Source organism: Oryzias latipes, chromosome 7 (assembly GCF_053564925.1).
Source record: "Oryzias latipes strain Hd-rR chromosome 7, Olatipes_Hd-rR_3.1".
Taxonomy (NCBI): Eukaryota; Metazoa; Chordata; class Actinopteri; order Beloniformes; family Adrianichthyidae; genus Oryzias; species Oryzias latipes.
In genome coordinates, this window is record NC_136243.1 from 4867380 (window position 1) to 4880271 (window position 12892).

Below are 12892 nucleotides of genomic sequence, written 5' to 3' on the forward strand. Positions count from 1 at the left end.
GTGTAGCTACAGAAAATATAAATATGTTAGTCTTCTTGTATAAAATGTATCAAACATATTGTGATATATTGTTCAAAAATTACAGTTGACTTTGCACCAACATTGAAAAATAACTTAAAAAAATAAATCACTATTTAGAAAGAATATATTTGGATTTTTTGAGGTTACATAAAATTGCATGTTAATAAACTGGAGGGAAAAACAAATAACAGGGTAAAATGTCAAATAATTTAGTTGAAAATTATTACTGAAAACTAACTTACCTTTTATGACATCTTTTAGAAAAAACAGCTGCAACTTCCAGCTTTTTCTGCCACAATTATCACAAAATCCACGTGAGATCATGGAGGGACTGTACATCAATACAGAATATGAGTTTCTCATTTTTGAATTTTTTGATGCTGGTGTGCCGCAGGATTTTTTGTCAAGGATAAAGTGTGCCTTGGCTCAAACAAGGTTGAAAAACGCTGGTGTAGCTTACTGGTGTAACGTACTTCCCCTTATATTTGGTTTAACCCTTGTGCTATCTTAGATGACCCCCCCCTTCCATTGACGTGTTCTCCCTACCATGACAAAGGTGGATAAAGGTGGAAAGATTTCATGTAATCCATGGACACCAGTGAAGATCACAAATCACTGAAGAAAAAAGGTTCAGAGCACTGTCTAGTGGGTCTAGATGACCCAACTCCCAATGTTAAAGTGCCTAGGATAGCACAAGGGTTAAAGTAGTGGCAAAAAGGTGTGTCCAAACAAAAAGGTAGAGATGGGGAGACACTAACACGAGCCAGTGCTATAAATACAAGTTTGGATTTTTATTAACAGGATCAACCATTGAGTCACCCGATTTCAGAAGCAGTTCAGACTGGTATAAAAAACATGGAGATGGGCTCTGGGTTTGATTTGTATATGACTTCCATGGAATCCAAGGCGACCCACAACCTCACTCTGACTGGTTGGAGCTGAAAATCTTGCACAACAGCGACACGTTTGACTGGCTCTTCTGCTGAATGAGCTGCACTTTTTCCCGATTCTTCTGGTTAACGTAGTCATTGTGCTTCTTCTTCTTCTTATTCTGGATCTCCTCCTCTGTCTGACGCTGTGTAAACTCCCACAGCTTAGTGTCCACCTGACAAGAAAAACATTTTGAAGAAGGCTGTTTCCACCAGCGCCGAACGCCCCTCTGTGTCCCCTGTACCTGTTCTGCTTGGCTCCGCCTCTTCCGTCCCCTGTCATCCATGCGAGTGCTCTTCTCCACGTTGTTCAGGTAGAAGTTGGTCTCCCTCTTCGCCTGAGAAACTTCTGTCCTCAGTCGCTGCTGCAACACTGTCTGCTCATAGGCCAATCGCTCGCTCAGGTGAGTCCACTGAAACCTGTGCAAGTACTGCAAACACAGACAGGGGGGGGGGTTACCTTGACCACATGCTTGGTTGATTCCCGCATAAACTAAAAGAAAGGAGGAGCTGAGGTAAACGCTGCACACCTGGGCCAGCCCAGAATGCGACACAACCTTCATCAGGAAATATAACACCAACAGGTGAATACGATGGAGGCAAGAGAAGGCGACCAACATCACAAGTCATGGAGGACATACGGAGTAAACACACTTCTCTGCTGGAAAACACAAACACCTGTTTATGCTGCTCTGCAGACAGAAACATCCACAAATGGTTGTGTAGCTGTTTGACAGGTGAGTGTCTTTGTCTGTTCTACATTTTCCTTTGTTGTGTTTTGCGTGAACAACTGACTTACTAGCAATTTTTATGCTAGGTTCACAAGCTATGTTCAAGAACGCGCTAAACCCGGGTTCTTGAACATACATTAAGCATATGGTGTTCACGCTGGACAAGCAGGATGGGGCGAATTTGATCATTTTGATGACTGGGATGGAGCCGCAGAGAAAGACAGACAAGAAGATAAAAAGGGGGAGATGAGACACAAAGAAGTGACACTGGAAGAAGGGAACTCTTTAGAGCAGTGTTTTTTAACCAGAGTGCCGCAGCACACTAGTGTGCCGTGGGAGATGGTCAAGTGTGCCGTAGGAAATTGCCATCATTAACTGATCTAAAAACATTTCCCATCTCCAGGATTTCAGCTCTCTGTTCATCCAAACAGGCCCTGATAAAACACTGAGGAGTTAGGAATATAAAAGATCGTAAAATACTTTTTCTTTGCGTTTATTTTATTTTATTAAAGACATTTTGATAAGAATGACGGTACCACGATTTAGCTGCACCTTGGGCTGTATTTTGAAAAAGTCCCGTCCCTTTAACTGTCTCCACCAATCATTCCTGGAGTCTTAATCACATGTCATCAGTCTGACCAATCAGAAGTGCTTAAAGTCTTCACTTCCTTGTCCCGATTTAGCTCGTACAGTCGCTCAGTTCTAACAAAAATACTAGCTAAAGCTCGTCTTTAGCGGTGTAGCTTTCCACAGAATCTGGTGTCAGACCGTGGAACAAGTGAACAAAACAATGAAGCTCCGAAAAGCGATCTTCGGCCGTTTTATGCACTACATCTCCCATGATGCATTGGGTTGTGAGAGTGACAGCGCACAAGGAGATCTGTTGTTAAACGTCTTGAAACTAACAAACACACATCGAACTGTTTTTAAATCTTCTAACTTAACTTTTATTGCATCTTTTAGAGAGAAAAACAGCTGCAGTTTCCAGCTTTTTCTGTAACAATTATCTCAAAAATGCATGTGAGATTGTGGAGGGGCTGTAGATCAATACAGACCATGAGTTTCTCCTTTTTTTTTAATTTTTGGATGCTGGTTTGCCGCGGGATTTTTTTTAAGGTTAAAGTGTGCCGTGGCTCAGAAAAGGTTGAAAAACACTGCTTTAGAGGTTGACAAGGACGAGGTATACACAAAGAAAATCACGAAAATGGCCTCCGCTTCGCGTCGGATGGTTCAGGCTTCCACGTCGTTAATTACTGATAATGCATATTTGTCGGCCATTAAGACCTTACATAATGCACACCTAAAAAAGTAGTTCTGGTCACATCGCTATAATGTTCTGTATCACTGTGCTGGCTTCCTTAAAACAAACTTTAGCTTTATCATCAGGACAAAAACAAGCAGTAAGAGGTGAACTTTCTCTTTGAACTGATGCTTTACTAAATGTATTGTGACGATCAGCATATATATCGCTTTCCTTTGCTGCTGCAGTCGAGGTTGGTGCCAGGTCAGCCATTACCATGACAATGGGCCACACCTAGGGCTGGGCGATGTGGCCCAATTTATTGTGAATAATAAATGAATAATAAATAAATAAACACACTCTTGGAATCAAAGTCCCAGCTGTGTTTTCTGTCACACTTTGTAGTCTAGACTAAAAGGAGACAAACATTCACCTGAGAGTAGCAGCATTTTCTAAAGGATTAACAATACAGCTCATATCTGGGGTCTAAGGTTTCAATTCAATCAATAAACCCCGTTTTCTCCACGGTATACATGGGTACCATGTCTCTGACTATTTGCAAAGCGACCACTTCTGTGATTGTTCTCCACCGTGCCCCTTTCCTAGGGATGGGTACCGAGCCCCGGTATTGAACGAGCCCCAGGGCAACATTCAAGGCACCAGTATCCGTAAGATCTGACCTAAACGGCTCTGCTATCGGTACTGGAGAAGTTGCATTTTCTGTGTCCCACAAAATATAAACCAGAGCTGTGACGGTGTGGGATTTTTGATCCCTGCGCTGATGAAGCAGCAGGAGTCGCGGTTTGTATTGATCATATGGAACATACACGACTGAAAGGATTCGGGCGAGAGACTATGAAGAGAGAGAGCTATGCGCCTCTCTGCCACTGGAAGGAGGAAGAAGAAGACAGCGTTCGAAATAAGCGGTTATCCTGTTGTCCGAGACAACCAGAGTTCACGGAGGACAACCAAAAATGATCCTGATGGTTGTCCTGGTCTTTTATTCAACATTTTGGTATTTTTCGACTATTTTTTAAAGTTTTTGGGAAACCGACGTCCGACTTTTTAAGATAAAACTGAGTGTACCCGAACAATTTCACGTGACTTCCGAACGAACCGAGTACGCCTGAAGACATCGCAGAATTGTAACCGAAAGTAAAGACAAGGCTGTTTTGACGCGCACTTCAATATTTAGTAAAACGTTTGTTTTTAATATTAAAAGGTTTTTTAAATGTCCACCATAAGAGGCAGTTGATATTAGATGTATAGAAGAAATAAAGATGTAAGTACTGACATCTGAGTAGGTTTTGTTGCTGTTGAATATTGGTATCGAAGGACAACCAAAAATTGGGGAGGACAACCAAATATTATTTGCCAGGTTGTCCAGAGGTCAACCATTTTCTTCCCCTTATTTCTAACGCTGGAGGACCTTACCTTGATACACCACAGGTCTGAGGAGAAGCGCTGGCGTTTTCTGGTTCCCATCGGCGTGTTGTGAAGAGACGCCGCCACCCTTTTAGCCACTCGTTTGTCCCTGAACTCCACCCAGCCTTCAGTGAAGTCACACCTTCGCAGCCCAGACTTCTTCTTCTTCCTCCTCACTTGGTGGTCTTTGGGAGCACAAAGCAATGCAACAAAGATTACACATTTGCCCCCATGTTCCTCACCCTTCCCTCCATACTAGAGAAGTGGCCATGTCAGTGGAGTTCAGGGGCTTCAGGCAGACGTGCATCACCTTCATTCAACGGCTCCCAATGAAGTACGGAGAACAGAACTTTCATGACATGTTGCTCGACTTTTCTGATCCAAGTCCAGAAAAGTCCAGCCTCATATGTTTGTCCGTTTCCTGAAGGAAGTGTTTCATCCAGCAGATTTTGGGACGGATGACACTGCTCTACCTTCACGTCAGCCCTCAGACCAGTTCTGGTTATGAGGGCTCACCTGAAATCTTCTGACACGCCCCTCATGTGCGAGTCTTCACAGCCTCACGGCTCCACCTGTGTGTGAAGATCCTACCCATTGTCTCATCGTCTTTGATCTTCCACTGTTGCTCAAAGATGCAGCTCTGTGGGGTTTTACTCAGGCTGTGGGCTTGATACCAACTTATACTTGTGTGTGAACAAGTGCTCATGTGTGTCCATGTTTGTGTGCAAGAGCATGTGTGTGTCATTTGTGTGTTTGTACCTTCAGGCTGCAGGAAGATCCGTCCGATCTCTCCGTACACGGACAGCATGTTCCTCAGGTGTTTGGGGCGGAGCCTTGGCGGGATGTGACCCAGGTAAACAATACCTGGAACGCACTTCCTGCCCTGACAGGAAGTTGTGGTTTTCTTTACTGCAGCCTTTTCTTCTGAAGCCTGATCTCTGGAGGCGTCATCCTCGACCAGATCTGAGCTCATCCTGTCCTCCTCCACCATCATCTCACTACACAGAAACAAGCTCAGGTCAGAAACTCGCCTCCTGCACTAACCTGTGAGGAGCTTCATGAGAACAAGGAGACAACACTCCCACAGCTTCTGAGGACATAGGCAGCACTGGAATACGACACCCCTCCCCAAAAAGCTTCACCCGCCCATCGGCATGTGTAAGGGCTAATGCCGGACGAGTTGTGCATTCTCAGAAATTAATGGACGATGCGGCATTAAATCATACTAACCCACACATACAGGCCGATGCATTGGTTTATGCAAACACTGCTTTCTAAAAAAAAAAAAGCTGTAGTTTAAGAGAGACTGCGGTTGGTGTTAAGTTCTGATGTTCTTTCTAGAATGAACATCACAACAGAAAGGGATCGAAGGCTGAACTTTCTGGCAGTGAAAGCCGCTCGTACCTCTGTGTCTGTGGCTCTGCAGAGCTGACGATGACCTCATCTGCATCCATGATGTGCTGAAGCGGTTCTCCCCTCGCCCTGCAGACCACAGAAGCTGGCTCACACACTGGACTCTGTTCCTGCAGCGGCACTGCACAAAAACAGACAACCTGAAAAGCTTGAATGGTTTTCCTAAACCCGGTTCTGATCAGATTTTTGACTGGAGTCAGTCTCCTCGTCATGCAGAGATCATGATATTTACATATGAAACGCTGTGCTGGTGGTGCAACACATAAAAGACTTGCAGACGGTGCAGTGATGCCTTTACTCTGACTGTTTGTTAACATGACGAAGATAGTCAATTCAGCGCTTGAAAAAAATAACCCTCCGTACCTGAAATATAATCCAGGTGAGATGACACACGCGGACTCCGCCCTCCACAGACCCTTCTGTGTTTGTCTCATAAACCGGTTTAGACCCAAAAAGACACGTACGCGCACTAAACACAACTCGTGTGATTTAGCTGAGACCTCCGGCTCCCCATGCTTCAATCTGTCGCCGTTGAATGACGCTCATGGACGTCATCAAACAAAGCCCAAGGGTACTTTCAAAATAAAATTGATTCTATGCTTAAAAAAACGACAGTACGCGATAATGTATTTGTTTACGTAAACTAAATCGTTAGTTTTCTCTATTTTTCGTACCTCGTTATATTACTTTTGCTCTTTTTGTTGTTAGTAAATGGAAAACAGGTCTCAATCATGAATCAAATTCATTTATTTTATGCTAACTAGAAATAATAATAAACTGGACTGAATTATTTTTTTACAAATATAAAATATTTATAAATTTACAGGTCAGGCACAGTCCCCCCCCTCCCCCCTCGGAAGTTCGCCCAAGTGAAAGGCATTGTGGGAGTTCCGTTTCACAGCGCTGTCACGGCGGGAAGTTGGAAGCTTCTGGTTCTGTCCGAGTCTAGTTTTAACTGCACCGAGGGTCCAATAGCTCTGTCTGTCCCGCTCCGGTTCTAAATCGGTCCCGCACTGGGGCCTGCACGGCGCGGATTAGACCGGACCCAGGCAGGTGAGGATAACTTTAAAAATGAAAAACTTTATTAACAACTAGAAGAACAAATTATGCATGACAAGAACAAGAAAAGTCATAACAATGAGAATGGCGGGGGATGGTTCATGTATTACAAAATAAGAATTTCATTTTTTGTTTAAGCTATAATGTTCAAATAAGATTGTAATTCTTTAATTAGGGAAAAATAGTTGTGATGAAGAAATTTTGATTTGTGAATATGAAACTTACCAAGTATTATTATTAGATTAATTGCCAATTTTATGTTTGTTTTTATTTTATTTTTGTGTCGGCCTAATATGATATATTCAAATTTCCTCTGAAATTGTGAGTATAATTTGTGATTTATAAAACGTGTACATTCTTTCCAAAAATTTTAGTAGTGTTACAATTCCAAAATAGGTGACTGATAGTTTGTGGGTGTTCTTTACATCTCTCTTCTTGTTATTAAGTAGTAATTTCTGATGCAGGATCCAAATATTTTTCCAGGGCAAGTCGAAAAAATGTTGTTTAAAAAAAAGGGGAAGCTGTGATGGAGAAGCTACAATCGGTGAGCCACAAGCTCTGCTCCATTCTGATCATCCACCGTCAGACAAATAGATCCATGAACGTCTTTATTTTCCTCATCTGAGCTGGGATCTGGATCTAAACTGAACGACTGGATAGCTCTGAAATTGCTCACCATTTTTGTTGCACTGCTAATGTTAGGTTTGTGTTTGTGAGGGTCTGCAAGCTAGCGGGAGAGAGTGGAAACAATGGGATGATGGGAAGTAGGGGCGTGCTTACCACGTGCCAACAGTTCACTCAGGGGTGAATTTCTGATAAACTTCTGCTCTGCAGAAACTGTCACAAGTTTTTTTTATTTTTGTCCAAAAACGACATCATATAATTAAAAGACCACTGGGAAGGATTGTCCCATAAATCAAAGGACGATCGGAGTGGGACTAAATGCAACTTATTTATTTTCAAAGTAGGAAAACTTGAGAAGTTTTGCTTGTGCACACATAGAAGAGCTGCATAGTCTGACTTCACTGGACATGTGCATTGTTGTTGCAGAGGCTGTTTGTAAACAGTAGGTGGCGCTGGAGGCTGCAAACCATGAAGCAGGTGAAGCTGTCACGGCTCTTGAGCTCCTCCAGCGGGAGAGAGAGTGTGGAAGCATCACAACCTTCTCCTCACAGCTGGACCACGCCCTTAAAGGAGGACTCCCTGTGGGGAAGGTGACAGAAATCTGTGGAGCTCCAGGAGTCGGGAAAACACATCTGTGGTGAGGACAGCATGACAAAAAAGAAACACAATGCACAGGTTTCCGTGTGGTCAACAACAATGTGAGTGACAACATATGACAAAACCCAGATACAATGACATCACAGGGTTACACACAGACTCACAAACAGGACAAGTGAGCCGCAGTGATGCAGCAGCTGTCATCTTTCTCTTGCAAGACAGTTCAAGATAGAACAGTGTGAGCACACAGCGTGTGTACTTTGTGTTTGTGTGTGAAATGCTAAATCCACTGTTTTACTGCTCTGGCTCATGGGAACTAAGGCTGTGTTCAGACTGGACACATCAGTGACACTCAGAGTTTGTTTCCCCCTATTATAATCTTGAGCAAATTTTCAGTCTGAATACCCCCAAACAGACTCTGGTCTGGGACCAGGAACCATCTCGGACCCATCTTTAAAGGTGGTCTTGGTTCGTTTCCAATGGGGCTGAACTTCGGTTCGCTCTGAGTTTCCTCAGTCTGAATACGATCCGTTCCCGGGGCAGAACAACTGAACCAAAACAGCCGACGTAAACAGAGTAGGAATGTAGCAACAGTTGAGCGGCGGACAAATGTAAAGGAACTATTGTGGTGTTATCAAACAGAAAAAAGGGTCCAACTGTTTATTTGTTAGAATGCTTATTTTACCTCCGCTAAATCACTTCTTACATGCTTTCTGTGTCTCGCTCGACAGGTGCTGTTGTGATGTCGTCCTAAAAGCTACATTGTAATTCATAAACAGAATTCTCTTATAATAATACTATTACACCACAACAATGAGACACAGCGATCATTGAAATTTGATCGGATGAATTTGGGCTCATTAAAACAAATTTTAATGTGATCCACATTTCTTTTCACCGTTTTCCCAACAATCTATATGTCATAAAAACGTATCAGCGTACCTTAATACCAGACATCTCCTCATCACTGCAGTTGCTAGCACTCTCTGAGTTAAAGCTCACACGCCGCGTCACCTGTCAGTAACCAAAGTAACAAGTAAAAAGTTTGAATAAGTTAACTCTCACGATAAAGATTGTAAAGTGCAGCACGTCCGTCTTTCTCTCGATGTTTATGGCCAATGACTGAAGTCGTGGTTTTTCACAGGATTTTATTTAGTCTGAATCGCCTAACATAAAAGTGAGCCTGATCACAGTAATTAGGAAAAGCAGCATTTAAAATCAGACCGTAAAGCTTCTGATGATCTGAACTTTTATCAATTGGTGCAGCCAGTCAAGCCGAATAACCGGTGGGCCAGCTCCAGCAGAAAGGCAGAGAGGGTAACGGTTTGCTCCAGGTGTGTAAACACTGCCTTCAGGTCTGGCGATAGGGTTCTTTACAGCTCAACCCGAGCCAACCTGTAGAGAGGCATCAGGAAGGCCAAAATGGATTACAACAGGAGGATTGAAGGCTGGTTGGACAGCAACAACAGCAGGGAGGTGTGGAAAGGGGTCCAGCATCTTACCAACTACAGGACCACCCTTCGTGCTGCCGAAGCTGACTCCTCGCTGGCAGAGGAGCTGAATCTCTTCTTCACTCGCTTCGAGGTAGAAAACTCTGACACACCCACACACCCTCACCCAGTGGCACACAGCAGCCTCAGCTTCACCGTGAAGGAGCAAGAGGTGAGAAGCATACTGAGGACCGTCAACCCCAGGAAAGCTGCTGGACCCGATGGTGTCTCTGGACGCGTTCTGAAGGACTGCGCGGACCAGCTGGCTGGAGTCCTACCAGGATTTTCAACCAGTCTCTTGCCCAGTCTACTGTCCCACCATGCCTGAAGTCCTCCATTATAGTCCCCCTGCCCAAGAAGACACACATCACCAGTCTCAATGACTACCGGCCAGTTGCACTCACCCCAGTGGTGATGAAGTGCTTCGAAAAACTGGTACGGAGTCACATGACATCACCACTTCCAACATCCCTGGACCCACACCAGTTTGCGTACAGGGCAAAGAGATCCACAGAGGACGCCATAGTCACAGCCCTCCACACTGCATTGTCCCACCTGGAGAAACAGGGAAGCTATGTGCGGATGCTCTTTGTGGATTACAGCTCGGCGTTTAATACCATTCTCCCTCACAAACTGGTAAATAAACTGATGGAACTAGGACTTCCACACTCCACCTGCTCTTGGATCAAGAGCTTTCTTACTGATCGCAGTCAGAGAGTGAGAGTGGGCCCACACACATCCAAGGCCCTCACACTCAGCACTGGCTCCCCACAGGGCTGCGTGCTAAGCCCCCTGCTCTACAACCTGTACACCCATGACTGCATTCCTGCTCACCACAGCAACACCACTGTCAAATTCGCAGACGATACGACAGTGGTGGGACTCATTTCGGGGGGAGATGAGTCTGCTTATAGAGACGAGGTGGATCAGCTGACGATGTGGAGTAGGGAGAACAATCTGCTCCTCAATACCACAAAGACCAAGGAGGTCATTATTGACTTCAGGAGGAAGAAAACTGCTGTTTCTCCACTGTTCATCAGCGGGGTCTGTGTGGAGAGAGTGCCAGACTTCCGCTTCTTGGGGGTCCACATAGAGGAGGATCTAACCTGGGGAGTAAACACCTCTGAGCTGCTAAAAAAGGCCCAGCAGAGACTGCACTTCCTAAGGGTGCTCAGGAAGAACAACATCTCCCAGAGACTGCTGGTGTCCTTTTATCGATGCTCTATTGAGAGCATCCTCACGTACTGTGTCTGTGTGTGGTTCAGCAGATGCACAGTGGCTCAGAGGAAAGCTCTTCAGAGGGTCATTAACACGGCACAGAAGATCACTGGCTGCCCTCTCCCCCCTCTGGAAGAACTCCACAACTCGTGCTGCCTCAAAAAAGCCCAGGACATTCTTAAGGACATTTCACACCCTGGACACTCCCTCTTTGAACTGTTGCCATCAGGGAGAAGGTTCAGGTCAATCAAAACAAGGACTGACAGATTCAAGGAAAGTTTTTATCCCGTAGCAATAACTACATTAAACGCTGTAAAGAACAAGTCATAAATGGAAAAATGACAGAATGTTCACGCGTGTGTGGGTTATGTCTGCTGTATTTTATATTGTTTTTATACTATTTATTGTGATTTTATTTTTTACTATTTTTACTATTTGACTATTTTTGCACCTTAATCTCGTTGTACAATGTTGCAATGACAATAAAGACTATCTATATCTATCTATCTATATCTAACCGAGTTGAAGGTGTCCTCAGATCATTACTCTGTACTTGTAAACAGACGGATAGCCTTGCAAAGGGTGTTTGGGGTGGCCCCTGCACCCGTGACCTCTGGGCAAATCTCTTGGGCGAGCGGGTCTTAACGTTGGCGGGTCACTAAGTGTGCATTTCTTGAACTTGCGGTTGACCTGTTGATCGTCTGACCTTTTGTTTTTTACTCTCAGCCTGCAGCTGTCTGTGGACATCCAGATCCCTCGGAGCTTCGGGGGTCTGGAGGCTCAGGTGATCTTCATGGACACAGAGGGAAGCTTTGTTCTTCAGAGAGTTGTGGACATTGCAGCTGCCGTTGTCAGACATTTCTCGCTTTTGGCTGTGGACGGCGAGCAGAAAGACACCATGCAGACCTTCAACATGGAGTCCATTTTGTCCAACATTTTCCTGGTATGAACATGGGTGACCTGTAGTGATCATGACAATAAGCAGATTAGGAAGATTGCTGACTCATGCTGTGTCATCTCCCTCAGGTGCGTTGCCATGATTACGTGGAGCTGCAGGCTGAGCTCCTCCTGCTGCCAGACTTCCTGCGAGACAAGCCAAGGGTACGTCTCCTTGTCATTGACAGCGTGGCCTTCCCCTTCCGGCAGCACCTTGATGACTTGTCGCAAAGGACACGGCTACTCCAAGGTCTTGCCCAGCAGGTCATCTCCATGGCAACACGTCACAACATCGCTGTGGTAATCACCAATCAGATGACAACCAGGCTGCAGGACAGCCAATCACATCTGGTACCAGCCCTTGGGGAGATCTGGGGCCATGCCTCCACCACCAGGATCATTCTGCAGTGGGAGGGGTCACAGCAAGTGGCGGCCATTGTTAAATCTCCCTGTTGCATCGACACGGCCATTCAATACCAGATCACCTCTGAGGGTTTCAGAGACGCGAACCAACCAGAGATCACTCTGACCAACCGAAGATAACTCTGATCAACCAGAGATCACTCTGACCAACCGAAGATAACTCTGATCAACCAGAGATCACTCTGATCAACCAGAGATCACTCTGATCAACCAGAGATCACTCTGATCAACCAGAGATCACTCTGATCAACCAGAGATCACTCTGATCAACCAGAGATCACTCTGACCAACCGAAGATAACTCTGATCAACCAGAGATCACTCTGATCAACCAGAGATCACTCTGATCAACCAGAGATCACTCTGATCAACCAGAGATCACTCTGACCAACCAGAGATCACTCTGACCAACCAGAGATCACTCTGACCAACCAGAGATCACTCTGACCAACCAAAGATCACTCTGACCAACCAGAGATCACTCTGACCAACCAGAGATCCCTCTGATCAACCAGAGATCACTCTGATGATCACATCCTTAAACCACACAGACTATCCATCAGGCTCAGAAAGTCTGTAGTCAATCAGAAGTTGGTCTTTCAAATTTCTGTTGTTGCATTGACCTGCTGAAGCTTCACAGGGTGCTAACGTGATCTCAGGTGTGTCTCAGGTGTTCTCTGTTGTTGGTCAAATGTGTCAGAAATATGGGTCAGTCACAATCAAACCTGTAAAAATGTTGGACTTTGGTGGATTTCCTAAATAAAAAGCTTCTGCCTTCAGTTTGGGG

The 12892-nt window shown here is 44.8% G+C and overlaps 2 protein-coding genes across 3 annotated transcripts; one reads left to right on the top strand and one right to left on the bottom strand.

Annotated features, from left to right (window-relative positions):
- Positions 1-791: 791 nt before the first annotated feature.
- Positions 792-6319, bottom strand: abt1 (activator of basal transcription 1). Of its 2 annotated transcripts, none has more exons than XM_004086358.5 (6): positions 6123-6319; positions 5751-5828; positions 5106-5344; positions 4356-4531; positions 1196-1381; positions 792-1126 (listed from the first exon to the last, which is right to left on the bottom strand). In XM_004086358.5, exons 1-6 carry the CDS (start codon positions 6191-6193, stop codon positions 941-943), a joined length of 936 nt encoding a protein of 311 aa, XP_004086406.1. In that variant the 5' UTR covers positions 6194-6319; the 3' UTR covers positions 792-940. The 2 variants fall into 2 exon arrangements, with proteins under 2 accessions (XP_004086406.1, XP_011471307.1); XM_011473005.4 differs by having other exon boundaries at positions 5751-5880; positions 6123-6311.
- A 307-nt stretch (positions 6320-6626) lies between these two features.
- rad51c (RAD51 paralog C) lies at positions 6627-12884 on the top strand. Its single transcript, XM_023957037.2, has 4 exons — positions 6627-6812; positions 7869-8079; positions 11474-11690; positions 11774-12884. Exons 3-4 carry the CDS (start codon positions 11541-11543, stop codon positions 12224-12226), a joined length of 603 nt encoding a protein of 200 aa, XP_023812805.1. The 5' UTR covers positions 6627-6812; positions 7869-8079; positions 11474-11540; the 3' UTR covers positions 12227-12884.
- The last annotated feature ends 8 nt before the right edge of the window (positions 12885-12892 follow it).